Source organism: Zootoca vivipara, chromosome 16, assembly GCF_963506605.1.
Source record: "Zootoca vivipara chromosome 16, rZooViv1.1, whole genome shotgun sequence".
In the NCBI taxonomy this organism is placed as follows: Eukaryota; Metazoa; Chordata; class Lepidosauria; order Squamata; family Lacertidae; genus Zootoca; species Zootoca vivipara.
Genome location: NC_083291.1, coordinates 31,957,651 through 31,985,332, shown reverse-complemented (window position 1 = coordinate 31,985,332; position 27,682 = coordinate 31,957,651). Strand labels below are relative to the sequence as shown.

General features: G+C 48.4%; 1 protein-coding gene across 4 annotated transcripts in view; it reads left to right on the top strand.

The window, feature by feature from the left end:
* Positions 1-27,132, top strand: part of LOC118097784 (ultra-long-chain fatty acid omega-hydroxylase) — a 37,338-nt gene extending 10,206 nt beyond the window's left edge. For 3 of the 4 annotated variants that reach the window (XM_035141019.2, XM_035141018.2, XM_035141015.2), the window contains 11 exons: positions 6,056-6,200; positions 10,327-10,380; positions 14,477-14,604; positions 17,391-17,512; positions 19,859-20,126; positions 20,461-20,527; positions 21,769-21,898; positions 22,600-22,733; positions 23,438-23,502; positions 23,680-23,762; positions 26,390-27,132. In XM_035141019.2, coding sequence (XP_034996910.2) covers positions 6,056-6,200; positions 10,327-10,380; positions 14,477-14,604; positions 17,391-17,512; positions 19,859-20,126; positions 20,461-20,527; positions 21,769-21,898; positions 22,600-22,733; positions 23,438-23,502; positions 23,680-23,762; positions 26,390-26,567 — 1,374 coding nt within the window. In that variant the 3' untranslated portion in view covers positions 26,568-27,132. The remainder of the gene's footprint in view (positions 1-6,055; positions 6,201-10,326; positions 10,381-14,476; positions 14,605-17,390; positions 17,513-19,858; positions 20,127-20,460; positions 20,528-21,768; positions 21,899-22,599; positions 22,734-23,437; positions 23,503-23,679; positions 23,763-26,389) is intronic. The other variant, XM_035141016.2, reaches the window with a different exon arrangement.
* Positions 27,133-27,682: the final 550 nt, after the last annotated feature.

Here is a 27,682-nt window from a genome sequence, read left to right as displayed (position 1 = left end):
CGGAGTACTCAAACTGAAAGTACTCAAACCGAAGCGTACTTAAACCGAGGTATGGCTGTACATGGTCTCATACTGGTGTGAAGTTGTCCGCCCCCCCCCCACGGCTGGAATTTCGACACAGGCACTGAACTGACTGGGGGGAAGGCAGGATGGGAGTGAAGAAAACAGTGCTGGGATGAAAGATGCTCCCCTCACTGAGAAGTCAGCAATAACTATAACCACGATATAATATTGTGATTGAAACCAGCTTGCCCACGTGCTGAGATCTGCTGAGGCTCTTCTCTAAGCACCCTTCCCAATTGGAAGTGCTCCGAATAACAACAAAGCAGAAGACTTTGTTTTATTCGTTTAATAATGAAGTAGCACATGTCTTACTTAAGGAAGTGCAGCCAGTGCCTACATTTGATTCTTGTTTCATTTCTAGACTAGGGCATTTTGCTTTCTCGGACATTTTAATTTGTGGACATTTTTAGTGGCTGCCTTCTATTATCCTTAACGTGACAATTTTATTGTGTTTTTAGGGTTTCATTACTGCCCAGGAATTCGTTGAGGAAGGGTCAAGCGGCCCTTCACACACACACACACCCAAAGGACAGAAAATTGCATATATAAATTACTGATTTGCATATATAGATGCAAAGTTGTAAGTGATTGATTTAATGCAGAACATCTTGCCGTCTTGTCAAAGGCTAACTGTGTGAACTGTGTGTGCCCTTTCAGTCTGCTGTCCAGTAGCTAATTATTGATAGACAACTTCAACTCCCTCCTCCTTAGGCAGGGCCTAAGCATATCTTAAGCATATCTGGCGCCGTGGTGCGAAAATCCCTCCGGCGCCCCCGCCCCCCCGTTTCCTAGTGCAACAGGCGCTGCAGTGCAGCGCCCCCCTGGTGGCCTGGCGCCCTGGCACATTGCGCCACCCAGCCTTGCCTTAGGGGCGGCCCTGTCCTTAGGATTGATTATCCTTAAACCAGACTTAAACTGAGTATCATGACCACCCTAAAGAAAGGGCAGTATGCAATGTTTTAAATGAAGAAGCAAACAAAAATAAATGTAACACTGCAGGTATTTTTTTTCATTTTCTGGTGTTGGATTTTCAGGATAGTTTTATTATTATGAATAGGGTGTGTGTTAGTGATTCTATCTAGCTGCAAGAGGAATAATAATTATTGTTATTTATGACATTTCTGTGTCGCCCTTCATTCAAGGATCACAGGGTGGTTGACAGTACAGTGGTACCTCGGGTTACAAACACTTCGGGTTACAAACGCTTCAGGTTACAAACTGCGCTAGCCCGGAAGTAGTACCTTGGGTTAAGAACTTTGCCCCAGGATGAGAACATAAATCGCACAGTAGCGGCGCAGAGGCAGCGCGAAGCCCCATTAGCGAAAGCGCACCCCAGGTTAAGAACGGTTTCAGGTTAAGAATGGACCTCCGGAATGAATTAAGTTTGTAACCCGAGGTACCACTGTATAACAGAAAAACACCGAAATACACAACAGCATAGCAAGCAATGACACAAACACATACACACCTCACACACATAGTTTAAAGGCCATAAGTTGGTTTATTTAACCCAGGCATCCCCAAACTTCGGCCCTCCAGATGTTTTAGACTACAATTCCCATCATCCCTAACCACTGGTCCTCTTAGCTAGGGATCATGGGAGTTGTAAGCCAAAGTTTGGGGATGCCTGATTTAACCAAAGGCCTGGGAGAAGAGGAACGTTTTCGTCGCCTAGTGCCTAAACTAAAGATATGCAATGAAGGTGCCAGGTGAGCCTCCCTGGGGAGAGCATTCCACAAGTGGGGAGCCACTGCAGAAAAGGCCCAATCTTGTGTTTTCACCCTCTGGACCTATTGTGGAAGCGGCACACAAAGAAGGGCCTCAAAGGTTGATTGCAACGTCTTGGTGGGTTCATATGGGGAAAGGCGGTCCTTGAGGTATTGCTGTCCTGAGCCATTTAAGGCTTTATAAGTCAAAACCAGCACTGTGAATTGGGCCGGGAAGCTAATTTGCAGCCAGTGCAATCAAGCCAGGATCGGTGTAATAAGTAGGGTTGCCAGACTCAACAAAGGACAGGACTTCTGTGATTTTAATTGCCCTGCTCTCTTTTGAGTCTGGAAACTTTAAAGAGAAACCAGCAAGACCCTTTGCTTGGAAATTAAACAAAGGGTCTGCTGGTTTCTCTTTAAGGTTTCCAGACTCAAAAGAGAGCAGGGCAATTAAAGGCACAGAGGTCCTGTCCTCTATTGAGTCTGGCAACCCTAGTAAGAAGCTCAAACTGCCTTGCCCCCATGAGCAACCTGGCCGCCGAATTCTGCACCAGCTGAAGTTTCTGAATTGTCTTCATTGACAGCCCTACACATGACACATTGTGGTAATCTAACTTGGAGGTTACCAGAGCGTAGACAACAGAAGTTAGATTGTCCCTATCCAGATAGGGGTGCAGCTGGGCCACCAGCTAAAGCTGACGGAAGGCACTCTGTGCCACAGAGGCCACCTGAGTCTCAAGCGACAGCAAAGGATCCAGAAAAAAACCCAAGCTGTGTACCTGCTTACCTGCTCCTTCAGAGGGAGTGTAACCCCATCAAGAAGAGGTCACCCCTCATCCATCCGGTCTTGGGAACCACCCAATAACTGGCTCAGTCTTACCTGGATTGAGCTTCAATTGTTGGCTCTCATCCAGTTCATTACCAAGGCAAGACAACGGCCCAATCCATCCACTGTCACATCTGCAGATGTTTAGAAGTAGAGCTGTGTGTCATCAGCATATTGCTGACAATGTATTCCAAACTTCCAGATAATCCCGCTCGGTGGTTTCATGTAGAGGTTAAACAGCATGGGGGATAAAATTGAACCCTGAGGTTTCAGTTGAAGGCTCTATGGCAGGCATGGCCAAAATTGGCCCTCCAGCTGTTTTGGGACTACAACTCCCATCATCCCTAGCTAACTGGACCAGTGGTCAGGGATTGTGGGAATTGTAGTCTCAAAACAGCTGGAGGGTCGTTTGGCTGTGCCTCAAGCATCACCCTCTAGAACTGACCATCCAAGTAGGACCGGGCCCAGTGATGGAGGAAGTCTCTCAGGCACTTGGGGCGGCGCGCCCAGGGGTGGGGCGAACCGCCCATAGGGGCGGGACACGCAGCCCCATAGGGAGGGATGGGGTGCGCGGTGCCCATAGGGATGGCTCAGGGTGTGTGGCACCCATAGGGACGGAGCGCATGGCTCCCATAGGGATGGGGTGTGCCGCAGGGCCCGGGGCTTCAGCCACCCTACAGCTGTGGGGGAGGCAGCAGGTGGACAGCGTGGAGTCTGCGGGCGCCCGAAACGCGTGGCTTGGGCGTGCTGCAGGCCCCCCAGGGAATGCCGCCTGTCATTTTGTCACCCCCCTCAGTGGGGACACACAGGGCAAACCGCACCTACCGCACCCCCCTTGCTACGCCTTGACTGCAAAGTGGTGCTGCCACCCCCCTAACTTGGGAAGCTGTTCCAGAACGATACCATGGTTGATGGTTTCAAAAGCTGCTTAGAGGTTGAGGAGAATTTACAGGGACACATTTTCCCATACCTGCCAAGTTCCTGCCTGAAAAACAAGGGATCGGACCGGAAGTAGCAGACCGGAAGTAGCGCTGCCGCCATTTTGGAACTGGGCGGAGCATGCTCAGAAGCGACTTTTGATGCTGCTCTGCCCTGTTCCAAAGTGGCCGCCGCACCAGAAGTCGTGCTGCAGCCATTTTGGAACTGGGTAGAGCAGCATCAAAAGTCGCTTCTGAGCATGCTCCGCCCAGTTCCAAAATGGCCGCCACGCCAGAATAAACCGGGGGGAAACAAAAAAATCCATTTTTTTGCCTGGGAATAGCTGGAAAAACGGGGGTTTCCCGGGGAATACGGGGGACTTGGCAGCTATGCATTTTCCCTGTCTCTCTCTTGACATAGCCAATCATGCAGGGTGACGAAAGTAGTTTCTGTGTCCAAACCAGTCCTAAACTCCAGCTGAAATGGATCTAGCAATAAGGTAAGCAAAAGCAATTGTGATGACAGTGAGAGTTCCTAGGGAGCCATGATTGTGAAAGGTGGACCTTTTCGAGCACAGGCAGGGATGCTAGAAGGTAATGAATTCAGCATCTTGTAGGAAGGCCGCTAGGAAGTGGGTTGCAGTTCAGATGCTGAAGCTAAGGCAATTGATTTGACCAAGGAGTCAGGGCAGCAGCCTCTAACTAATCAGTTCCTGAGTCCGTTCTTGAGACAGAAGGGGAATATGATGTGCCATGAATCAGAGAACAGCTAATACTGACTGGCAGGACTCCCCAAATCCCTCGCTGGTGAAACACTGGTTGCCCTAGTTTTGGTGTCATGAATAATGGAGGTCATGACAGATAGCATTTCCTGCCCCCTTCTCATGACCCTTCTGGCCATGATCCAAACGCAGTTGGAGCCACAAGGGTATGACCTTTGTGGTCCTGGCTTTTCCCGAAGCAGGCCTTCTTTGCTTGCTGCTTCATTCATGTAGAACTAAAGCACAGAAGTGAACAGATGTTTGGAGTCCAGGCACTTTTGGAGCCAGCAGTGGTGTAGTGGTTAAGAGCGGTAGTCTCGTAATCTGGTGAACCGGGTTCGCGTCTCCGCTCCTCCACATGCAGCTGCTGGGTGACCCTGGGCTAGTCGCACTTCTCTGAAGTCTCTCAGCCTCACTCACCTCACAGAGCGTTTGTTGTGGGGGAGGAAGGGAAAGGAGAATGTTAGCCGCTTTGAGACTCCTTAAGGGGAGTGAAAGGCGGGATATCAAGTCCAAACTCCTCCTCTTCCTCCTGACTGCTCCCCTCCTTGTGGAAAAGGGTGCCTCACTGGCTGCAAAGAGGAGGAAAAAGAGGATACGCCACCACCCAAACATGCAACATCACACACACACACATATGCCTGCACGTAGTGTGTGTGATGTCAAATGCACTATGTGCAGGCATGTGCTTGTGACATGGCATGTCCATGTTGCGGCAGCGGGCACCCACAAGCCTGAGTTGGCACTCCTGCTCTCTGGAGATGCCAGAGGCCTTTTGTAAACAAAGCGTGTGTTTCACCATTGGGCTATGCCACTTCCCTGCCCCCTGGGCAGCTAGTCAATTTCTAGCTAAGGTGCACGTCAAAAGAAGACACCACAGCTTTTTAGCTTCCTTGTGTTCCTATCACACTTGACACAGGAACAGTACCGGTTCTATCTATGAATGCAGCCTTTCTCAACCTTGGATCCCCAGGCATTGTTGGACAACAACTCTTACCATTCCTAGCCAGCATGGCCAGTGTTCGGGAGTAGTAGAACTACTGTCAGATATAAGGGGAGTTGTAGTTCAATAATATCTGCAGACCCAAGGTTGAGAATGGAGAGCTCTAGTATATTGTACAGTGGTACCTCGACTTACGAACAAATCGACAACCGAATTTTTCGGCTTACAAATGGGGCAAATGGCCACGAGCCTACGAATGTCTTGACATCTGAAAGGAAACCGCGGCAGTTTTAGATTTAGGATTTTTCGACTTGCGAATTTTTAGATAGGGTTGCTTCGACTTACGAATTTTCCCGTTTCCAATGCATTCCTATGGGAAACCGCGTTTCCAATGGCACTTTTCGACTTACAAATTTTTAGACCTACAAAGGTGCCTTCGGAACGGATTAAATCTGTAAGTTGAGGCACCACTGTATTTTGTTTTTCCTTCTTTTTCTGCTTGGCTCTTCTTGCTGGCTGCCATCTTTCCCCCCAGCACATGGACAGAGTTAATATCGCTTCCATTCCAGGAAGGCTTGGGCCTTGTAATTAGTCGGTAGCCGCGGGTGACGAGGAATTACACACCAGCGAGTGAATGGGTTGGTGGACAGCGCATGGAGTGTCCTGTCTCCCCACTGTACCTACAATCGAAATGTGACAAGCTGGAGCTCTCTGACCTCAGGACTCTAAACTAACTGTTTCTTTGCAGGCCAGCAACCTTTGCGGGCTTATTTACTCACATGGCTCTTGGGGAGCAGGCTGAGCTGGCGTCTCTGCTAACCCAATCCTTGTCCTAGGCACGAAGCACTGAGGAAGGACTGCAGGATGCCGCGCAGCTGACTGCCCAGTACAGGCACATCTGTGTCTGGTGGTTTGGGCCCTGGGTTCCAATTCTGAGGCTTTTCCATCCAGAGACCATCGGTCCTGTGCTCCGGGAATCAGGTAGATTGTGGCAGAGAAAGCAGGCACATGTAGAGGCCGTTCCTTAGGGCACGAAGCTGAAGCCATGCAGCGGGCTGACTTGAGGGTGGCATCTGGATGCCTGCAGGTCTCATGTCAGGCATAAGAACATAAGAAAAGCCCGCTGGATCAGGCCACAGGGCAATCTAGTCCAGCATTCTGCTCTCCTGTGGTTTCCAGCAACTGGCACTTAGAAGCACTGTGGAGGTAGAGCATAGCCATCATCGGAACCTCCAAGTGCCCCTAATTTCCAGGGACAGTCCCGGATTTACAGAAGCCATTTCGGTTTCTGATTTGATTGACGTGCACTTTTCCTTAGGGCGTCCCTATTTTCATTGGGAAAATGTTGGAGGCTATGGAATAGGATGTCCCCAGAGCTTTTTTCAGCTGGAGCTCACCAGAACTCAAGGGAGAATGGATACAAAAACTTATGGAATATGCAGAAATGCCGAAACTTACCGGAAGAATAAGAAATCAAGATAACAAACTTATTTTTATAAAAGAATGGAAATGGTTTGTTGAATATTTACAGATAAATTGTAAACAGATCAAAACACTGGCAGGATTATTGTATACTAATAACCTGCAATTACACAAGAGTATATATTTAAAGGAGATAAATAAATAAGTTAAGTTGGATATGCAGGAGGTATTAAAAATAAATTTAAGGAATCGCAGAAAGAGGGGGAAGAAAGTCAAGTTTTAAAATGTCAAAATGATCGTAAAATCGGTGAAATGTATATATCTGAAAAGTATAAATATTTATTTATTTATTTTAAAAAAGAACCAACTCAGTTCTGGCAGCATTGCCGCTCTAAGAAAACGAGGGAGGTGTTCCTGGTGAGTTCCAGCACGTCTTTTTCTAGAAAAATAGCACTGGACACCCCTATTTTCAAAGCAGCTTATCTGCTTCAGCCCATTCAATGTGAGCCATTGAAAACTTGCCCCATGCCTGTCTGCATAGTTCAAGTTTTGACCTTCAGACTGCCATCTTAGACATGTGGCTTTATTGTGGGGGGGGGGAGAGAAAATAATGCGGAGAGCTGGCGATAATCTAGGGAGCAATTCTTTTATGTGAAGAATAAGAGGGAATGAAGTGAGTTGTACAAAAAACATACGCTTTCTAAATATTCCACAGCAAGAAGCCTCGGGAAACTGTCGCATTTGCAATAGTGTTCATGCATGGCCATAAATGCAAAATGATAATCAACTGGTTGTGGATATATCAATAATCAATGGAGATGCCTTCCATTATATTATTATTATTATTTGTTTGATGAATTTCTGTGTTTTAATATTTTGTTGGAGGCCGCCCAGAGTGGCTGGGGGAACCCGGCCAGATGGGCGGGGTATAAATAAGTTGTTGTTGTTGTTGTTGTTGTTGTTGTTGTTGTTGTTGTTGTTGTTGTTGTTGTTATTTCTCACTGGAGCCTTTGGCATTTGTAGAACCAATCATGCATTCTCTGTAATTACAATGGACGGTCAATTGTCGGAAGCTGCTTGGTGAATGTGCAGCATGGCTTTGTCAGAGGGATTCTTCCACTGATCATTGCAAAGGGACATTGTTAGATGCTTTTAGGAAGGTTTGTTTTCACTATGGTTTGTTCAGCAAACCCTGACTTGTCCCACAGGGAAGCAAACAATCTCTAACTTGTTTCTCCCAAGCTTGCTTTGTTTTCCCAGCTGCTCTTGCGTTGGGTTTTTGTGCCCCGGCGATTGTCTGGAGTGGGCTGGCCAAACAGGATTGGACCAAGCAGGATGATCTGGTTCAGACATAACTCCAAGCATGCCATGGTTCATAAGCTAACACCAAATTGTGGCTTTCCACCACAATTTGTTGGCAGAAAACAACTTATGATTAGTCTGCTGAGCTGGGTTTGTTGTCGTTGGCCTGTCTTGAGAGACTAGGGAGTGCACTTCCGGGACTGAAGTGAGACCGCTGCATTAGCAGCACCAAAGGGACCTCTGCAGTGTGCAAGTCTAAGCAATGTGCATGGAGGCCCTGGGCTGCCCAGTCGACAAGTCTCTCCTCTCGGCCTGGATGATGTGGTCCAAAGGAAAGCCAAGCAAGACGTTTGGCACCAGCTTGGCTGCCGGAGCTGCCAGAAGGAGGCATATAAGGCATAGCTGCCAAGTCCCCCGTATTCCCCGGGAAACCCCCGTTTTTCCAGCTGTCCCCAGCTGAAAAATGGATTTTTTTTTGTTTTCCCCCGGTTTATTCTGGCGTGGCGGCCATTTTGGAACTGGGCGGAGCATGCTCAGAAGCGACTTTTGATGCTGCTTTGCCCAGTTCCAAAATGGCTGCGGCGTGACTTCTGGTGCGGCGGCCATTTTGGAACAGGGCAGAGCAGCATCAAAAGTAGCTTCTGAGCATGCTCCGCCCAGTTCCAAAATGGCGACAGCGCTACTTCCGGTCTGCTACTTCCGGTCCAGTCCCTTATTTCTCTGACAGCAACTTGGCAGCTATGATAAGGTGCCATCCAACCATCTTAGGGATTTGTGTAGGGTTTACTCCTTAGTCTTTTCTTCTCCCTAATATATCCTGCAAAGCAGTGCAGATTTGGAGCAGAGTTTTCCTTCTCCTGCATCAGAGGTCGGCAACCTAAGGCCCATGCGGCGGAAGCGGCCCATGAGGGTGCCTTAACTGGCCCATGAGCTGCCCCTGAACTGAGCCCCCCACTTGGTGAGCCCCTGCGCGCTGCGCTAAACCGGCGCAGCGCGGGGACTCTCTTCCGCGACTCTGGAAATCACTTCTGTGCATGCCCAGATGCTGAAAATCGCTTCTGCGCAGGCATGATTGTCGGCGTCTGGGCATGCGTAGAAGCGATTTCCGGTGCCGCAGACATGCACAGGCGCGGTTTCCAGTGCTGCGCCAGTCCGGCTCACGGAGGATCTCCGCAGGAGTAATCCGGCCCATGCCCGGTAAGCCTTGCCGACCCCTGTCCTACATGGACCACCTTTCCAGGTTGGCAAGCCCCACCTGCCCCTCACTTGCCTCTAGAGCATGTGCAGAGAACATCTTATTGACCATTGGGCGCACTACTGGTTCCGTCCGCTCAATCTGCCAGAGCCTGTCTTTGCACGCAGAGGAAGTCCCTAACTCACCAAGGGTTTGAGACCCATCGGCTACCCTCACCTGGTTTAGCTGGCCAATCAAAGCCATTCCCAGGGCGTGCCCGTTGTCGCACCGACAGCTTCTAGGAGCCACAGGTGAGAGCCGTTTGCAGGGTGGGGACCAAAGGTGGACAAACTGCCCCCGAAGGAGCAGGACGTGTCCCTCACCAGAGGTACTACCCCTCCCCTAACACCCCCCCACACACACACTCGTAAATCATAATAAGCCTAAACAAAGCCTAACGTGAGAACCGGGTCTGCATCTTCCTTCTTTGTCAGGGAAATGAGAATGTCGCATAACACCCTGGAATAGCTGGAGTGTGCTTGTGTATGTGTATATTCATGCTCTGCATCTATTTATTTGTAGACTCAATGCTGTGCGATTAATTTTGCTTTAATTGAGATGGGAGAGGGAAGGTTTTGTAAAGTGTGTTGAAGGGTGCTATGCAAATTATGGGATCTGAGCACGGCTGCATCAGTCCAAGGATGCTCCCTGCATGTTCTCGGAGTGGAGTTCTGTAGGAAAAAGTTGGTTTTTGTAAAGAAAATAAAAAAACAACTACACCACCTCTCCAACAAAATAAAAGCATGGCAAATGTAAGTTATTTTATTTTAATCTGCTTTTAATTTCATTTTTGTGGCTGCTTGGCCTCAGTGAACCTCCCTGCAAGTGCGCCCATTCTGTGCTTCTAGTCTGATGCGGATGCAAATATCTGGGGGTGGCATGATCCCTTCCTGAGCCTTTGCTCTGTGCTGCTAGGCAGAAGGCGTTCCAATTCCCTTGCTCCACTCCTCAGTGGAGGTGTCCCTGAAAACACTTTAAATATTTTTATTGTTTTAATTTGTGTAAGCCGCCTTGAGTCCCAGTCTGGAGGATATAAATAAACATCATAATAATTGCATTATTAAATTCTTTAATACTTAAATGTCTGAGGATCTTTTTTAAAAAGAAAGGACTAGAGCGAATGTGTTTCTGTTTTTCTCTTCCCTGCAGCTGCTGTCGCTCCCAAAGACAAACTCTTCTATGGCTTCTTGAAGCCTTGGCTTGGTAAGGTACCCCCCACCCCACACCTGAAACTTAGCTCCCAAGTATCCCGTTTTTCGCGGGAAACCCCTGGATTTTAATCCGTTTCCCGCTGTTCTCCCGAATGGAGAAAAATCCCGGAAACCCCCCGGATTTCCTACCTGCCAGGGAGCCTCTATTTTGGGTGCTGCTCTGACCATGTGTGGGCACCGGAAATAGGGCAGAGCGGCACGAGAAGTCGCTATTACGCATGCCCGGTGGCCATCTTGGTGGTGGCCGCATGGCCGCGGCCGTCACCAAGATGGCCGCCACCATGCAGCCACCACCAAGATGGCCGCCGGGCATGCGTAGAAGCGACTTCCGGTGCTGCTCTGCCCTATTTCCGGTGCCCACCCATGGGCAGAGCGGCCCCAGAAGTTGCTTCTACGCAACTTCCGGTGCCGCACCGCTGCTGATCCCGCATTTTTCAGTGGGAGACTTGGCAGGTATGACCTGAAACTTGTCAGACCATGAGTCTTGTGCCAGGGATAAGTGTGTAGAGCAGGTGTGGGGAACCTTTGGCCCTCCAGATGTTACTAAACTACAGCTCCCCTCATCTTGGCCATGCTTGCTGGAGCTGGTGGTAGTTGCATTTCAGCAACATCTGGAGCGACAGGGGTTCCCCGCAATTGATGCAGAACAGGGATCTGCAACCTGTTCATTTGGTTTTTCCAAATTACAGCTTTACAATCACATATCCAACATACAACATAAAGACAAGATTCCATAGAATCTCCTGGACTTCCCTTCTCTCTTCTCTCCTTTGTGGGTTAATCATTTCCTCCTGCATCTTTTATAATACAGTCAAACCTCTTCTTACGTCCATCTCCACTCGCGTCCATTTTGCCCAACGTCCATGGCAAACCCGGAATTAACTGGCAGGTTTGCCACCGTTCGCGCATGCGCAGGAGCGGCGATTGCCGTTCACACATGCGCAGAAGCAGAAGCAGCAATTGCCATTCACACATGTGTAGAAGCGGGCAAATGCCGCCCATGCCTGTGCACCACGGCACCTCTCCCAGAGACTCGTTTCGACTTCCGGACGGGCCTCTGGAACGGATTGTGGTCATGAGTAGAGGTTCCACTGTAATCCAAATCTTTTACCTCCCCATTATATCCAAAATTCATCATTAAACTACAAGGGTTATTCCAATCTTACTAACAATTTTAACTGTTTACAATGGTTTTTAAGATAAATTATGTATTTCCCCCATTCTTTATTAAAATTTTGGTTTTCCTGATTTCTGATTCTTCCGATCAGGGATCTGCAACCTGTTCAGATCCAGGCCCTGCTTTTCACCCAAACATGCCTTTGGGGACCCATTTTCAAACTTTTAACCATATATTTGCACGGTGGTAGTGCTTCTATCCCGACCCACCAGTTAAAGACCTGTAATATAGAGGTTCAAAAAGGATTGTATGCTGTCTACCAATGGAGTGCTTATCCTACCATGCATAAGCTTCCAGTCACTTTGGAGTCATAGAATCATAGAATAATAGAGTTGGAAGAGACCACAAGGGCCATCCAGTCCAACCCCCTGCCGAGCAGGAAACACCATCAAAGCATTATTGACATATGCCTGTCAAGCCTCTGCTTAAAGACCTCCAAAGAAGGAGACTCCACCACACTCCTTGGTAGCAAATTCCACTGCCAAACAGCTCTTACTGTCAGGAAGTTCTTCCTAATGTTTAGGTGGAATCTTCTTTCTTGTAGTTTGAATCCATTGCTCCGTGTCCGCTTCTCTGGAGCAGCAGAAAACAACCTTTCTCCCTCCTCTATAGGACATCCTTTAATATATTTGAACATGGCTATCATATTACCCCTTAACCTTCTCTTCTCCAGGCTAAACATACCCAGCTCCCTAAGCCGTTCCTCATAAGGCATAGTTTCCAGGCCTTTGACCATTTTGGTTGCCCTCTTCTGGACACGTTCCAGCTTGTCAGTATCCTTCTTGAACTGCGGAGTGATAGATAGGTCTTGATTGGGCTTGGGTAGGGACATCAGACAGGACCCTGAGATGGTTAAGCTGCTTCCATACCTGCTATAGTAATGAAAGCACAGTATGAGAGTCGTTTTTACAGCCAATGAAACAACAGAGCCTACTTTACCTTATAAGAGTTACCAGCATTACAACACAGGACAAGACAAGCCACAAACAAAGGGGAATCTTAGGAGTTTAATTTCTACCTGGATCAGCCTTTCATTTAAAGACAGCTATAAAATTTAACAGCAGCCAGGAACATAGAATTGTAGAGTTTGAAGGGTCCCAACGGTCATCTAGTCCAACCCCCCCTGCAATGCAGGAATCTCAGCTAAAGCATCCATGGCAGATGGCCATCCAGCCTCTGCTTTGAAACCTCCAAGGAAGGAGAGTCCTCCTGAGGGAGACTGTTCCGCTGCCGAACAGCTCTTGCTGTCAAAAAGCTTTTCCTAGTGCTTAGTTGGAATCTCCTGTCTTGTAACTTGAAGCCGTTGGTTTGAGTCCTACCCTCCAGAGCAGGAGAAAACAAGCTTGCTCCATCTTCTACGTGAGAGCTCTTAAGGCATTGCAACCGGGGAGGGGAGTTCCCTCCCCAGTTGCAAGCTCAGAAATTCCCCTCTCACACTGCAGTTAATCTTGAAAAAGCACTCATAGAAGTTGTTGTTGTACCCTTGATCTACTACACAGTAGTACAATACTACACAATAAAATCATTCTCTGCAAGGCTTCTAATTTGTGGACGCCAGAAAGCTACCACTATTCATCTCCCGAAGGGGCTGTTGCATCATTGTTGAGCTGACTTCACAACTGCCGCCTAATTAGGGCAACTAATTACCTGCCGGTCTATCGACTTCTGATTGGGAGATCAGTTGGTATCTGTTCCTTTAGAACTTCCTTGCGAAGAGATAATTTTGTATCCACAGTGACTCCCCTTAGTCTCCCAAGACAACCTCACCAGATCGATGTCCTCTGAACTCAGGGTAGTTCATGCAGTTCAACATCCTGCCTATCAGGAGTAGCAAACCAGATAATCCCAGGGTGGCCAGACAAGGATAGGATCCGGAGGGATCTTGTGCCTGAGTATGGCAATTCTGCTTTTATCTTTCATGATCATTAGCTACTAGTAGAGCAAGGGAAACGGGTGGCGCTGTGGTCTAAACCACTAAGCCCCTTGGGCTTGCCAATCAGAAGGTCAGCGGTTTGAATCTCTGCAATGGAGTGAGCTCCTGTTGCTCAGTCCCAGCTCCTGCCAACCTGCCAAGTTTGAAAGAACACCAGTGCAAGTAGATAAATAGCTACCGCTATGGTGGGAAGGTATATGGTCTTTCCATGCGCTCTGGTTTCCATCCTGGTGTCCCGTTGTGCCAGAAGTGGTTTAGTCTTGCTGGCCACATGACCCGGAAAGATGTCTGTGGACAAAGGCCAGCACCCTTGGCCTAAAAGCAAGATGAACGCCACACCCCATAGTCACCTTTGACTGGACTTAACCATCCAGGGGTCCTTTACCTTTATCTTTACCTTTTTTACTAGTAGAACTAGTGGTAAGGTAAATGTAAAGGGACCCCTGACCATTAGGTCCAGTCGTGGACGACTCTGGGGTTGCGGTGCTCATCTCATTTACTGGCCGAGGGAGCTGGTGTGCAGCTTCTGGGTCATGTGGCCAGCATGACTAAGCCATTTCTGGCGAACCAGAACAGCGCACGGAAATGCCGTTTACCTTCCCGCCAGAGCGGTACCTATTTATCTACTTGCACTTTGACGTGCTTTCAAACTTCTCGGTTGGCAGGAGCAGGGACCAAACAATGGGAGCTCACCCCATCGCGGGGATTCGAACCACCGACCTTCTGATTGGCAAGCCCTAGGCTCTGTGGTTTAACCCACAGCGCCACCTGCATCCCTAGAACTAGTGGTATACCTAGGCAAAATTGAGAGCTGCACAGCTCCACCCATTTTATCCCAACAGGGTGGATGTTTTGATCTTTGGGGTGTGGTTTTGTGGACCTGGCAGTTCATCTTCTCTGGGAGTTTCACTGGCTGCAGGCAGGCCGTTCCGCTGCCAGGATAATGCAGCTCAATGAGCCTCTGTTTCCTTGTGCCAGGCGATGGACTACTTCTGAGCAGTGGGAAGAAGTGGGGACGACATCGGCGGATGCTCACCCCGGCTTTTCATTTTGACATCTTGAAGCCTTACATGAAATTCTTCAACCAGAGCACAGACATCATGCACGTGAGCTCCTTCAAAATACTCATGCTAATGTGCTTCCGCTCCATGCTCTTACACAGGGGTCTGCAAACTATGGACCGGGGGCCGGATGCGGCCCACCAGGCTTGTGAATCCGGCCCACGGACCCTGATGCCCACTCGGTCAGTCTCCGCACTGAGCTAAACCGGCGTAGTGTTTCCTTGAAAAGAAGCCGTGGGCACCTCGCCGCATGGGGACTGACATCTGCGACACTGGCACGCCTTCGGATTGGCTGCAAGAAGCCCCTGCAGCCAATCTGAAGCCACGGACGCCTCTGGGCAGGCAGCGACGCTGGCGCAACTTCAGATTGGCTGCAGGAAGATCCTTATGATGTTGGGGCTACAGCACTGAAGCTAGCTTGCTCCAGTTACTTTACTTTACAGGGATGTGCCTGTAAAGTAACTGCACTTTTTATTTTTATTTTTCAAATAATTTTTATTGAAGATTTTCAATTTAAACATTAATCACATAATCATAACATAGACTCTTAACCTCAGAAACAATATAGAAAAAGAGCACAAAAAAGAAAAAAAGGAAAAAAAAGAAAAAAGCAAAAATAGCAAAAAACGAAAAAAAGAAAAGAAAAAATTCTTTAAATCTTATCCAATGTTCACTGACATAACTTCAGCTTCCCCGTCCCTCCCTCCCCGAGTTCATTTTACACCCCACGTCAGCAATTTTCTCGTATCAAATACAATTCATAATGTTAATTATCACTTCACCAATTATTTTCATCTTACATAAAATTTTATCCAAAAAAAAAAAAAAATTCAATCAAATCTCTAAACTAAACCCCTTAGCCTGTAATTTCCCTAAAAAATATTCCCAAATTTTTTCTTACTAAAATCACTATTTAAATTATTAAAGCATTCTTAACCCCCCCTCCTTCCCCTGATTGGCGATTTCCTGCAAACTTTGGCCAGCTCCTTTTAACAATCCATTTTTAAACCATTTTAGACATCCCGTATTAAAATTCATTTTATTTTTTCACCCCACTCCATCCCTCGCCCACTCCATACCCCCTCCCTCTTTCCACTTTTCCTTCTGTTGCACAACTCTCTTTCTCCGCCTCTCTTTCCCAACTTTCTTCTCTGTTCCCCCCCCAGTACCATAGCTTTCTCCAAACTTCCATCTTTATTTGAATAACGTGGCCCAGAATCTGGACTCCCCCTCCCACTGAGAGACCAGCATTCCGAGTCGAAGCCGTCTGCATAAAATCAATGTCCTTTGCAACTTCTCCCACAAGTTGCTCCGGTTCTTCAGTTTCAGGCTCTTCTATCTCATCCTGTAATTCCAAAGTGTCATTTGGGGAGAACTCTTGTAGCACTTCTTTAAGACTTTGTATCTGTTTCCCATATTGCCGGACATCTTCTCCCAGCTCTTGAACAAGCTGTAACACAAGTTGCAGTCTCTCTTTGCTCAGCTGGGAATTCATTGTTGTGTCTATCCAGTTCCTTTGTGTTCTCAAATTACGATGAAGAAGGCATGGTTTCTTTACCCCAAGATGGCGCAGATTCCAAATCCTTTATTTATTTATTTATAAGATCCAACTTAATTTTTCTCAATTTAAACGTTCTTGTCCCAGAGATCTAATATTTCCGTGCCTCATTTGACAGTTCACAAACTCGTTTTTTTTTTTTAAAAAAAATCTTCTTAACCGGTGGAAGCGCTCTGTCGGCTGGACTTTGTTTCCAGGGTCTCGCCTCCCGGTTTATGGAGGGCTCGTTCCCAGATTCAAACCTTTCTTTGCAGAGATCTACAAGAATTTCTCCTTCCCTTGGCTCTGCCCCACAGGGAAGGGTCTTGCTTAATTTTTTTTTTTTAGCGGTTTTTAAGGTCCCGATCTAATGTATTGGCTGCGGGCTTGGTAATTGCTCGCTTGTCTCGGGTGGGGGGGGGAACGACCTCCGTTTCCTTTTTTGATTCCCCTCCCCGGACCAAATGATTTCTTCTTAGTAATCCAACAAATTTTACTTACAAGTCCAATCTTAATTCAATTTTGGAGGTATCTGACGCTCAAATTGTCGTCGGCACGGAGCTTTGCATCCCAGAGGTAGCAATCGACCCAAGGCTCCGTCCCGCTCCGCCGGCTCTCAGCGCACCTCGCAAGGCGCATTCCGGGCGGCGGACGGGACTCAACGGAGCTCGGCTGGGTTCCCACGGTCCCGGAAAGCCAAATCCGGGGGTTCTCCGAGGGGTCGCGGTGCCCTCGCGACTCCCCCCCTCCTCTGGGTCGCTGGGGACTTCGGAGCCCGAAAATCCCCCGCCGATCGCAAATGGCGCCAGACCGGAAGTCCGTAACTGCACTTTTTAATCCTGCTTTGCTCCTCTACTTTAGAATGTCACATCTGCAGTTAGCACTGAATAAACTCATGTTTCATTTTCAGGGTTGATATATGTGTATCCATGGGCTGTGCGTGTTTGAATATAATTTAAACATGACATGGAAGCATGCCTCAAAGGGGCCACGCAGTAGGGATACTACACAGTCAGCTGCTGAAAGAAAGTTGTTTTCAGCTCTTTCCCGCATAGATATTCAATATTAGCATCTGTCTGTCTGTCTGTCTGTCTGTCTGTCTCTCAGTCTCTCAGCTTCACTCATCTCCCATCATTGCACCCACTGTGTTATGTGGTTCTGTGCCCAGCCTGGGCCTTCCCCTGCTGCCCTTCTGCCCATGCTGTGTCACCCCACTGGTCAGTCCTTCGCCGTGCTCTTCATTTGCTGCCTTCCGAAATGTTGATTCTTGTGCTCCCCTTCCATTTTTTGGCAGGCCAAGTGGCGCAAGTTGACCTCGGCAGGCCCAGCCTCCGTTGACATGTTTGAGCAAATCAGCCTCATGACTTTGGACACCTTGCAGAAATGTGTCTTCAGCTACGACAGCAACTGCCAAGAGTGAGTAGGCTGGCAGAAGGAACGCTGGGGGAACTCGTGGCTTTCCAGATCCTTTGTCGCCCATCCTCTAAGTTGTTACATAAGGGCCTTTACCCATTGATTCTGGAGCAAGCTAGATTCAGTGCTGTAGCCCAGAATTGATGCTCTTTCTCCCCCACAGAAAAAGATACGGGGTTATGTTACGTGACAGAATAGCAAATGGTGCGTATGACTCACTTCCGTAGCAATGCTGAGCTTCAAAATACAGTGGTGCTTCGCAAGACGAAATTAATTCGTGCCACGAGTCGCTTCGTCTAGCGATAATTTCATCTTTTTTGCCGCGGCAAAAAAAAACGCCGAAAAACTTCGCCTTGCGAAGCGCGGCCATTGAAAACTTCGTCTTGCGAGTCACCAAAAACATCGCAAGATGCTTTCGTCTAGCGAGTTTTTTGTTGTGTGAAGCATTCGTCTTGCGAGGTGCCATTGTACACACTTCCCCACATCTGGGGATCACTGGAGATGTGTTCATGGTCATGGCTTCCCCTCAAAAAAACCCAAAAAAACCCCCAACAACCACCCCTCTGCGGATTGAAGTTATTTGAAGGTGTAAACAAGTGTTCCTTGGAAATCCCTATAAGGTGTGTTTGCAGGGATCTGCAATAGTTCAGCAGCTTTGACAATGCCTTTAATGTTTTGCACAGAAACAAAAGTACTCGTGTTTCTCCTAAAATAAGACGGGCCCCCAAATAAGCCATGGCAGGCTTTTCATGAGTAGAATAAATATAAGACATACCCCGAAAATAAGCTGGGGGGGGAGCAGGTCTGGCAAGGAAAGGAAGGCATTTAAGCGCCTTCGGAAGAGCCGGCAAGAGGCAACAGCGCGCTTGCTGGCGACCTTCTTCTTTTCATGCCACTCGCAGTGTCCGTCTCCACCGCCGCCGCCGTGCTTTGGGGCTTGGCGTGTGCTCACAGCCACCTCCGCAGCCCCCGGGATTACCGTCGCTGCAGCCGCGCTCCTGGGTGCTCTCGGCACTTCCCCCGCGGCCGCCTCACTGTTTTTTATGGGGGTGGGAGCCGCTTCGGGGAGCACAGCGCAGCGCGAAGAGCCTGGTGCGAGGCAGCTGCGGCTGCAGGTGAAGCCCGGGATCTGCGTGGGCGACTGGGGGCGAGCGCCCTGAGCGCTACGGCGGTGCCGAAGAGGCGCCCGATCAGCTGAGAGGCGGGCTACCGCCCTGTGCGTCTCTCTCTCTCTCCCTGTGCGTCTCTCTCTCTTTCTCCCCCTGTGCGTCTCTCTCTCTTTCTCCCCCTTTGCGTCTCTGTCTCTCTCTCTCTGTCTCTCTCTCTGTCTCTCTCTGTCTCTCTCTCTCTCTCTCACACACACACACACACACAGCCCACCTCTCGCTTCCTCCCACCTTTCCCCCCTTCCATTCTACCGGTATGTGCCCAGCCATGAGTTGCCTGTTGATTTCCTCTTGATGGCCGAGACAGAGAGCGGGGCAGGCAAACTGAAATTAAAACTGCAGCTATGGTAGGAAAGACAACTTGCATTCCTAGGCTTCAAAGGTTATGCATATGAAAGAGGAGATTAAGGAGATAGATAAAGACAACTTCCTATTATCACCTTGCCTTTGTCCTGAAAGGTAGAAACCTTATGGTAGCCATGAGATCTGGGCATCAAAGGAAAGTACTTAACAGCTTTCTGGTAAAGCCAATTGTGATCTCAGGCAGCCCTGAGAGACAGAAACGTGATTTCTAAATAGAGAAATAAACACAGCCAGTTGTACAGCATCTGTAAAATTCATATCAAAAATCATTTCCCTGTTATGATCCAGCCCCCCGAATAAGACATCCCTTGAAAATAAGCCATGGTGTGTTTTTTTGAGGAAAAAATAAATATAAGACGTGTCTTATTTTAGGAGAAACACGGTATTTCACTCAGAAGCGTGGCTGTGTTGGTCTGCAGCAGGTTCATGAAGCAGAGGGCTGCCTTGGGATGCTATTGAACTCAGTGGGGTTTACCAATGAGTAAACACCTAGCATTGTGCTACACCTGTGTTATTGGGGCATCACAAGTATCCATTGGCAGTACTCCACTAGATGTTTCTCCGTGGGCATTCTAACAGCAAAAGCCTAGGCTTTTTGGAGTTTCAGTACTAATGAGAAACAGGTACTGTTACCTGTTAAATGTTAAATCTGTTGGGGAGTTTTTCAGCTGTTTGGGCCTGTGCTGCTTGCTCATACTGGAGCCATGTCAAGACCTGAACAATGTTCCCCAAAGAACCTGTTCTTAGACTCCAAGGACAGCTTCTGCCGAGACTTCCTCCCATGTCTTCTCCTGACAAGTAGACTTTTTCTATGTTCCAGGAAATCAAGTGACTACATTGCTGCCATCTTAGAACTCAGCAATCTTGTCGTGCTGCGGCAGCACGCCCTGACCCACCATTTCGACTGGCTCTACTACCTATCGACGAACGGCCGCCGCTTCCGCCGTGCGTGTGACATTGTGCACCGTTTCACAGCCAATGTGGTTCAGCAACGACGAATGGCACATAGCCGCTTGGGGGACGATGCCTGGCTCAAATCCAAGCAAGGCAAAACTGTGGACTTCATTGATGTTCTTTTGCTGGCAAAGGTACTAGGCAGAAAGACGGCAAGGAAAGGGACTTTTATGGGAACTGATGCCCTGCCTTAAGAGGAAGGATGCCATCAACTTGGGAAAGCTTAACCCTGTGGCGTATAGACGAAGTGGACCAGACTCTCTAGGGACAAGGGAAGGGAAGAGCCATAGCTCAGTGGTTAACCATCTGTGTTGCATGGAGAAGGTCCCTTATCTGAAACCCCGGAGATTCATTTCCAGTCAGTGTGGAGTTGAGCAACACTAACCAGTGGTCTAACCCTGGTGCCCTCTACTGGCAGAGATGCTCTGGTCCTTGTGTCTTTGCAAACACCTGTCTTTGTGCTTGCAGGATGAAGAGGGCCGCCATTTGTCTGATGCTGACATCGCAGCTGAAGCGGACACGTTCATGTTTGAGGGTGAGGTGCCTGGATTGGGTCTGGTCAGTCACTGTTTGCAGGATCTCTCTGGGGTGGCAGAAACAGGGCACAATTCCTCCCCCAAGTCACAGAAGGGCAAGAAGGATTTTCAGGTCATGTTCAGCAACTGAGTGTTTAGGAGGGGTTGAACTATGGGTTCTGACCCCCCCCCCCAATGAGGTGAAATACTTCCCAGGGAGGATCATGGTGTGCTGTCCGTGGTTCTGACCTGGTGCTGCCCCAGTTCTGCTGCATCCCACCTGCAGCCTTTATCCACAGCCATTGGGGTCAGGTCATTCATTGTGCGCTGGTTTCCTGAGACACAATACTTTTGTTTCAGTAAAACCCAGACTCTGGGGTTATATGTGCAACTGGATGTGAGGTGGAGGGGGGGGAGGGAGAGGGGGAGAGAGAGGGGGGGGCTCTCTGGGATTAGATGAATTTGTCAACTGGATGATCCTTTGAAGGTGACCCGGAAACTACAATTAATCCAGAATGCAGCAGCTCAACTGGTGACCGGGAGCCAAGACCATATGACACCGTTCCTGAAAGACGCACATTGGCTCCTAGTATGTTTCCAGGCACAATTCAAAGTGTTGGTGCTGACCTTTAGAGCCCTAAACAGCCTCGGTCCAGTATAGCTGAAGGAGCGTCCCCACCCCCCATCGTTCACTGAGGTCCAGCTCTGAGGGTCTTCTGGCGGTTCCCTCACTGCAAGAAGTGAGGTTATGGGGAACCAGGCAGAGGGCCTTCTCGGTAGTGGCGCCCGCCCTGTGGAACGCCCTCCCATCAGATGTCAAGGAAATAAACAACTATCTGACTATTAGAAGACATCTGAAGGCAGCCCTGTTTAGGGAAGTTTTAAATGTTTGAAGTTTTATTCTGTTTTTAGGGCTCTGTTGGGAGCTGCCCAGAGTGGCTGGGGAAACCCAGCCAGAAGGGCAGGGTAGAAATTTATGTTGTTGTTGTTGTTGTTGTTGTTGTTGTTGTTGTTGTTGTTGTTTCCTTGTGCTCAGGGGTAGTAGGTCTCCAGCTTTACTTTGGGGTTGCAGCTCAGTCCTCTCCAGTTGGGATCTTCCAACTTTTGATACTATTTACAGCCGACTGCAGGTCCAGAGAAATCTTCCGATTGGACCTTCTGTTGCCAGCCAGTGCTGTGGTTGCGCTGAAGCTCCAGGTGAGCAGGCAGGGGGCCCTGCATGCCTCTTTTGTGAGTTCACACTCACTCTCCCTCCCCGCAGGCCACGACACTACAGCAAGCGGCTTGTCCTGGGTGCTGTACAACCTGGCTCGACATCCCAACTACCAAGACCAGTGCCGGGAAGAGATTCAGAACCTGCTGCGAGGCCGGGAGACAGAGGAGATTGAATGGTGATGGGACATGAAGGGGGCAATCAAGAGGGTGGCAGGTAGAACTGAGCCCAGGTGTGGTTGCTCATCTACAATGCAGTTTACCGTTTTTGTGCATGTATGTCCATCTGCATGTGCACAGCTTAGAAAATAAGATAATCCAGGGAGGATTGAGTGCTAGGCTCTCATTTCATCCACTCTTGCCAATGAGAATGAAAGTTTTCCCCTGACATTTTGAGCATCCCAAGGCAGCCCTCCCCCACAGTTTGAGGACCACTGCTGTAGAGCCAGCATTTTAACAGACAAGCACAAAGCCTTGCCTACAAATCTCAAAGAACAGCTATGTTTCTATTATATAGGGAAAGTCTGCAGGCGCCATTATTTGTGCTTCTTCAAAGAGAGTTTCTGCTTGGCACCGCTCCTGTTCTCGTTCCCTCTTTTGAAGTGAGGAAAACGGGAACACGGCGAGGGGCACCCATTTCAACAAGAACGATACAATGCAGTCAACACAGCCTTGAGGCAGGCGCGGTTTCCCACATGTTCCCTACCAAGGTCCCCAGAATGCAACATTCACGGCACATCCCAAGGGCAGGAAAAGAAAGAGTAGATAGAGGGGTTGCCACCTCAAGCCCTGCACACTGATGCTACAATGCACCGACTCTACAGTTCCGTGATGCCAGTTGGCCATCATAAACAGTAACGGTGATGTTTCCTCTTTTCAGGGAAGACCTCTCTCAGATGCCTTTCACCACCATGTGCATTAAAGAGAGCTTGCGCCTCCACCCGCCAGTCACGGCCATTTCCCGCCGCTGCACCGAGGATGTGAAACTGCCTGACGGAAAGATAATCCCCAAAGGTACCTGGCCTTAGCCCATCCCATGCCAGTTGGCATCACCATTTGCCAGCACCTGGCAGGTGGGCTTCTTCCCCTCCCCCCCGCTACATCCTCCATCTTGCAGCAAGGGCAGTCTGAGGATCAAAGGGGCTGCTGTGCTGTTGTATTTTTGCTGCACTATCAGAACAAGAGATTCCGTGAGCCCTAAACTGGTGGTAGGGAATTAAGTCCGTATTTCAGAATGTCCCGCGGGAATTGGGTTGCTTGTTTGGCTTGCTCACTCTGATACCATGAAGTCTTTACGTATAATTTACAAAGGTAAAGGTAAAGGGACCCCTGACCATTAGGTCCAGTCGTGACCGACTCTGGGGTTGCGCGCTCATCTTGCATTATTGGCCGAGGGAGCCGGCGTACAGCTTCCAGGTCATGTGGCCAGCATGAGAAAGCCGCTTCTGGCAAACCAGAGCAGCACATGGAAACGCCATTTACCTTCCCGCTATAGCGGTTCCTATTTATCTACTTGCATTTTGATGTGCTTTCAAACTGCAATAATAATAATAATAATAGAGTTTATATACCACCCTATACCCGAAGGTCTCAGGGTGGTTCACAGAAAAGATCACAACATATACAATCAGAATAAAAACAACAACCCAACATCTTGTGCGAGCCATTCTCTATTGTGTGCATATCCACACATTGATGAGAAACTCTTCTCTCCCCAGGGAACATCTGCCTGGTCAGTATCTTCGGAACCCATCACAACCCTGCCGTCTGGCCAGAGCCTGAGGTATCAGTTTCTGCTGTGTATTTTCAGCTTCTTCTCGTCTCCCTTGGGACCCTTTCCTGGGTGTGGTGGCTCCTCTAGGAGGACTCAGTAGGTCGTGTTGCTCATTTCTTTGACTCCCAACTGCCTCGCTTCTTCTTTCCAGCCACCCATAAGTTCAGTCTGTTTTTGTCCTCATAGGTCTATAACCCACACCGCTTTGAACCGAAGGCCTTGCAGAACCAGTCGCCGCTGGCCTTTGTGCCCTTCTCAGCAGGACCCAGGTAACAGAGAACTCCGAGCCTCTTGGAGCCAGGTCTTAATTTTCTCGACTGTGGGCTACTGCAGGGTATCGTGAGATATTCTGGCCTAGATGATACTGGCAGTGGTCACTTCTTCTTGGGAGAAGAAAGTCCTTCTTCATGCTGTGCACAGTCAATCTATCGAACTCCCCCTTCCCAGGAGGTAGTGGGGGCCTCCAACTCGGATGGCTTTAAAAGAGGATTAGACAAATTCATGAAGCAGACTGCTGCAGGCGAAATAGCCATACCTGCCAAGTTCCAGCCTGAGAAATAAGGGACTGGACCGGAAGTAGCAGACCGGAAGTAGCGCTGCCGCCTTTTTGGAACTGGGCGGAGCATGCTCAGAAGCGACTTTGGATGCTGCTCTGCCCTGTTCCAAAATGGCCGCTGCACCAGAAGTCGCGCTGCAGCCATTTTGGAACTGGGCAAAGCAGCATCCAAAGTCGCTTCTGAGCATGCTCCGCCCAGTTCCAAAATGGCCGCCGCGCCAGAATAAACCGGGGGGAAACAAAAAAAAATCAGTTTTTTTCGGCTGGGGACAGCTGGAAAAACGGGGGTTTCCCGGGGAATACGGGAGACTTGGTAGCTATGGAAATAGCTCAGTTGGTAGAGCACGAGACTCTTCAACTCAGGGTCATGGTTTCGAGCCCCCATGTAGGATGTAAAGATTCCTGCACTGCATGGCCCTCGTGGTGCCTTCCAGCCCTGATACTAGGAAAAGCCCTCTCCTTCCACAGTTATTCCCCAGAAAGAGCTTGCGGTCGAGGACATCTGGATTTATTTCGGTCCCTGTTTGAAAGGGGGATAGTTATCACTGGATAGAAGTCTCCAGTGCTGGTCAGTAAAAATGTAAACAGCTCATCTCACATAACATCAAACCATGAAGGAGACTGCTGTCAGTGGCTACTAGCCATGATGATAGGGCTGCCATACGTCCAGATTTTCCCGGACATTACTGGTATTTCAAAGGCAGAATTCACATCTGGGGGGGGGATTTTCAAAAGGCGGTGCTTTGTCCTGGATCTTAGGCAAATCAATCATGGTTTTTTTTGGGGGGGGGTGTTTTTGGTAAACCCAACTTTTGCCAACAACTTTGGGGATGTCCTGGTTTTTACTTTTTTTAAAATATGGCAACCCTACATGATGACCGTGCTCTCTGCCTCCACAGTTGTGAGAACAGGATGCTGGCCATTGGCCTGATCCAGCAGGCTCTTCTTACATTCTCACTGTATAATATTTTATTAACATTTTCGAACATTTTCACAATCGTCTTAATATCAAAGAATTACATTGTTTCATAAATTGACTATAGCACTTTTAAAAAGGCCTCCATTCTTCTATGAAAAGTTCATCATTTTGATTTCTTAATCTCACTGTCAGCTTTGCCATTTCTGCCTAGCCCTTTACTTTCAAAAGCCTCTCTTCCCTGCTCTCCTTTCCATATCTGTGCATATGATATTCTCGTTGCCATTGCCGCGTACATAAATGGTTTAGTCATCATATTTGGAACCTCCATCTCTATTATGCCTATAAGGAAAGCTTCTCATCTCTTGGGAATAGCCCATTTAAATTTCATTTCCTTATATATCGCTTCCCAAAAGCCTTTAGCTTTTTTCCATGTCCACCATATATGGAAGAATGACCTGTTGTAAGTAAAACTGCTCCCTTTGCTTTATGGAGTATTCCAGAGCCCGTATGGAGTCCTTAAGTGGGTTCCCTATCGGTAGGAGAAAATAACAGAGGCCAACCAGAGTATGTTGAGAAGCAAAAGCGGCTAGTAAGACTGATCCCCACTCACCACACGCAGGAGGGAGGAGAACCCAGAACAATGGTGTGCAAGCCCTTATATAGACTTTTGAAATTGCCCACCCTGTAGCCCAAGACCACCTCCAAAAACATCATACATACTTCACAGAAGGAGGCGGTCTCCAGCAGAATTCCTGTCTGCCAGGATAGCTGATAATGGTCACTGATCGCATTACCTGGGCAGCCTGGCCATTCTTTTGTGATAGTTAATACTTTAGTTCCTGAGTCCAGGTCACAGGCTCACCCTATTCATACACAAATACATCCTTGAGACAGGATTTGTAAGCAAAAAGACAATGGGAAGGCTTTCCCCAGTTGCCTCCCTTACTGCAGAGGACTATTTGAGGTCATTGGGAGAGTCAAAATGGCTTCAGGGTTGCGCTCCCATACTATTTCAGACACATGGTTCATATATTTAGATCTGTGTGCATTTAAGAATATTTATTCTATATTCGAGGCCTTAAAATTCTTATAACAGCCCCATGTATCTGCTTACATTTCCAACATATGCTTGACACATTTTTGTACACCTTGGCTGGTTTATATGTTGTTAAATACCACCTGTAAATCATTTTAAGATAATTTACTCTTAATTTACAAGCAGTGAATTTCATATTCTTTCCCCATAACTTCTCCCAAGAAGCCATATCAATACGATGACTTACGTCTTTGGCCCACGGAATGATTGTTGCCTGCTCTCCTTACATTCTCACCTTGATCCATTATTTCCTCTTGGCAGTGTGGTGGGGGAAAGGAATGTTGGGGAGCCTCTTCCACGACACTGACCTCTTTTACCTTTGCAGGAACTGCATTGGGCAGAACTTTGCTATGTCGGAGCTGAAGGTGGCCCTGGCCTTGACCCTGCTGAGGTTTGTGGTGAGGCTGGATGAGAGCCAAGCCGTGCGCCGTTTGCCGGCATTAATTCTACGGGCAGAAAATGGGCTGTGGCTACAGGTGGAGCCAGTGCGTACCCAGCAATGATCGGGGAGATGCACAAGATTGGAAGTCTCTGTTCCAGCGTTCCAGCCTGCACTGCAAGGTGCAAAGAGATTTATGGTGGCCAGAGAGCCCTCTGCCCCACACGACATGGAAGGTGCCTGTGTTGTCTTTGCTTCTGAGCCCTTGTTTCCGTCTTGCCTTCGTGAAGATGCTAGCAATAGCTCTGTGCTACATTAAAGATGAAACGTTTTGACCATAAAATGCAGTTTTGATTTTGCTGTAGATCCCTGACAGATAACGGCATTGTAATAAACAAAATCTGCCCTCATTCCCTTCAGGCAGGCATCCCCAAACTTCGGCCCCCTCCAGATGTTTTGGACTCCAATTCCCATCTTCCCCGACCACTGGTCCTGTTAGCTAGGGATCATGGGAGTTGTAGGCCGAAACATCTGGAGGGCCGCAGTTTGGGGATGCCTGCCTTAAGGGGTACACAAGAGCCCTCATAGAGTCCTTTGTAGGTCCTCCATCGGTAGGAGAAAATAACAGAGGCCAACCAGAGAATGTTGTGAAGCAAAGCAGCTAATAAGCTTGATCTTTATTAACTGTTGCAACAGGGTGTTCTCTCTCACACAGGAGAGGAGGACCCCAGAACAAAAGCATGCCTGCCCTTTATACCGTGTTTCCCCTTTTTTAAGACGTAGTCATTATATAAGCCATAGCAGGATTTCTAAGCAATTGCGCGATACAAGCCATACCCCGAAAATAAGACATACTGATAGACCCTTCACCCACTAGCAATAACCCCCCTCCTGCCAGCCAACTCCCCCCTTAAAAATCTCTCCCCATTTTGCTGTCGCTCCACAGACACGTATTTCCTTTAAAAGCTTGTAAAAATGCACCGAACAGCCGTAGCTGCTGGCTGCCGAAGCCTTGTGATTTCCCTTCCCCGTTTCTGAGAGCATTTTTTTAAATAAAAAGATCCAAAAATAATTTTTTTAGCCAAGCTGTGTAAGCTCTACTTGGTGAAGGGGAGAAAAGTGGGGTGGGGAGGAGATGAAGGCACGAGGAAGAAAAGAGGGGCGATTGAAGAATGCAAAGGCTGTTTTCCCTTTTAGGGAGAGACCTCCGTGCGCGCGTCTGTCTCTCTCCCCCCCCCT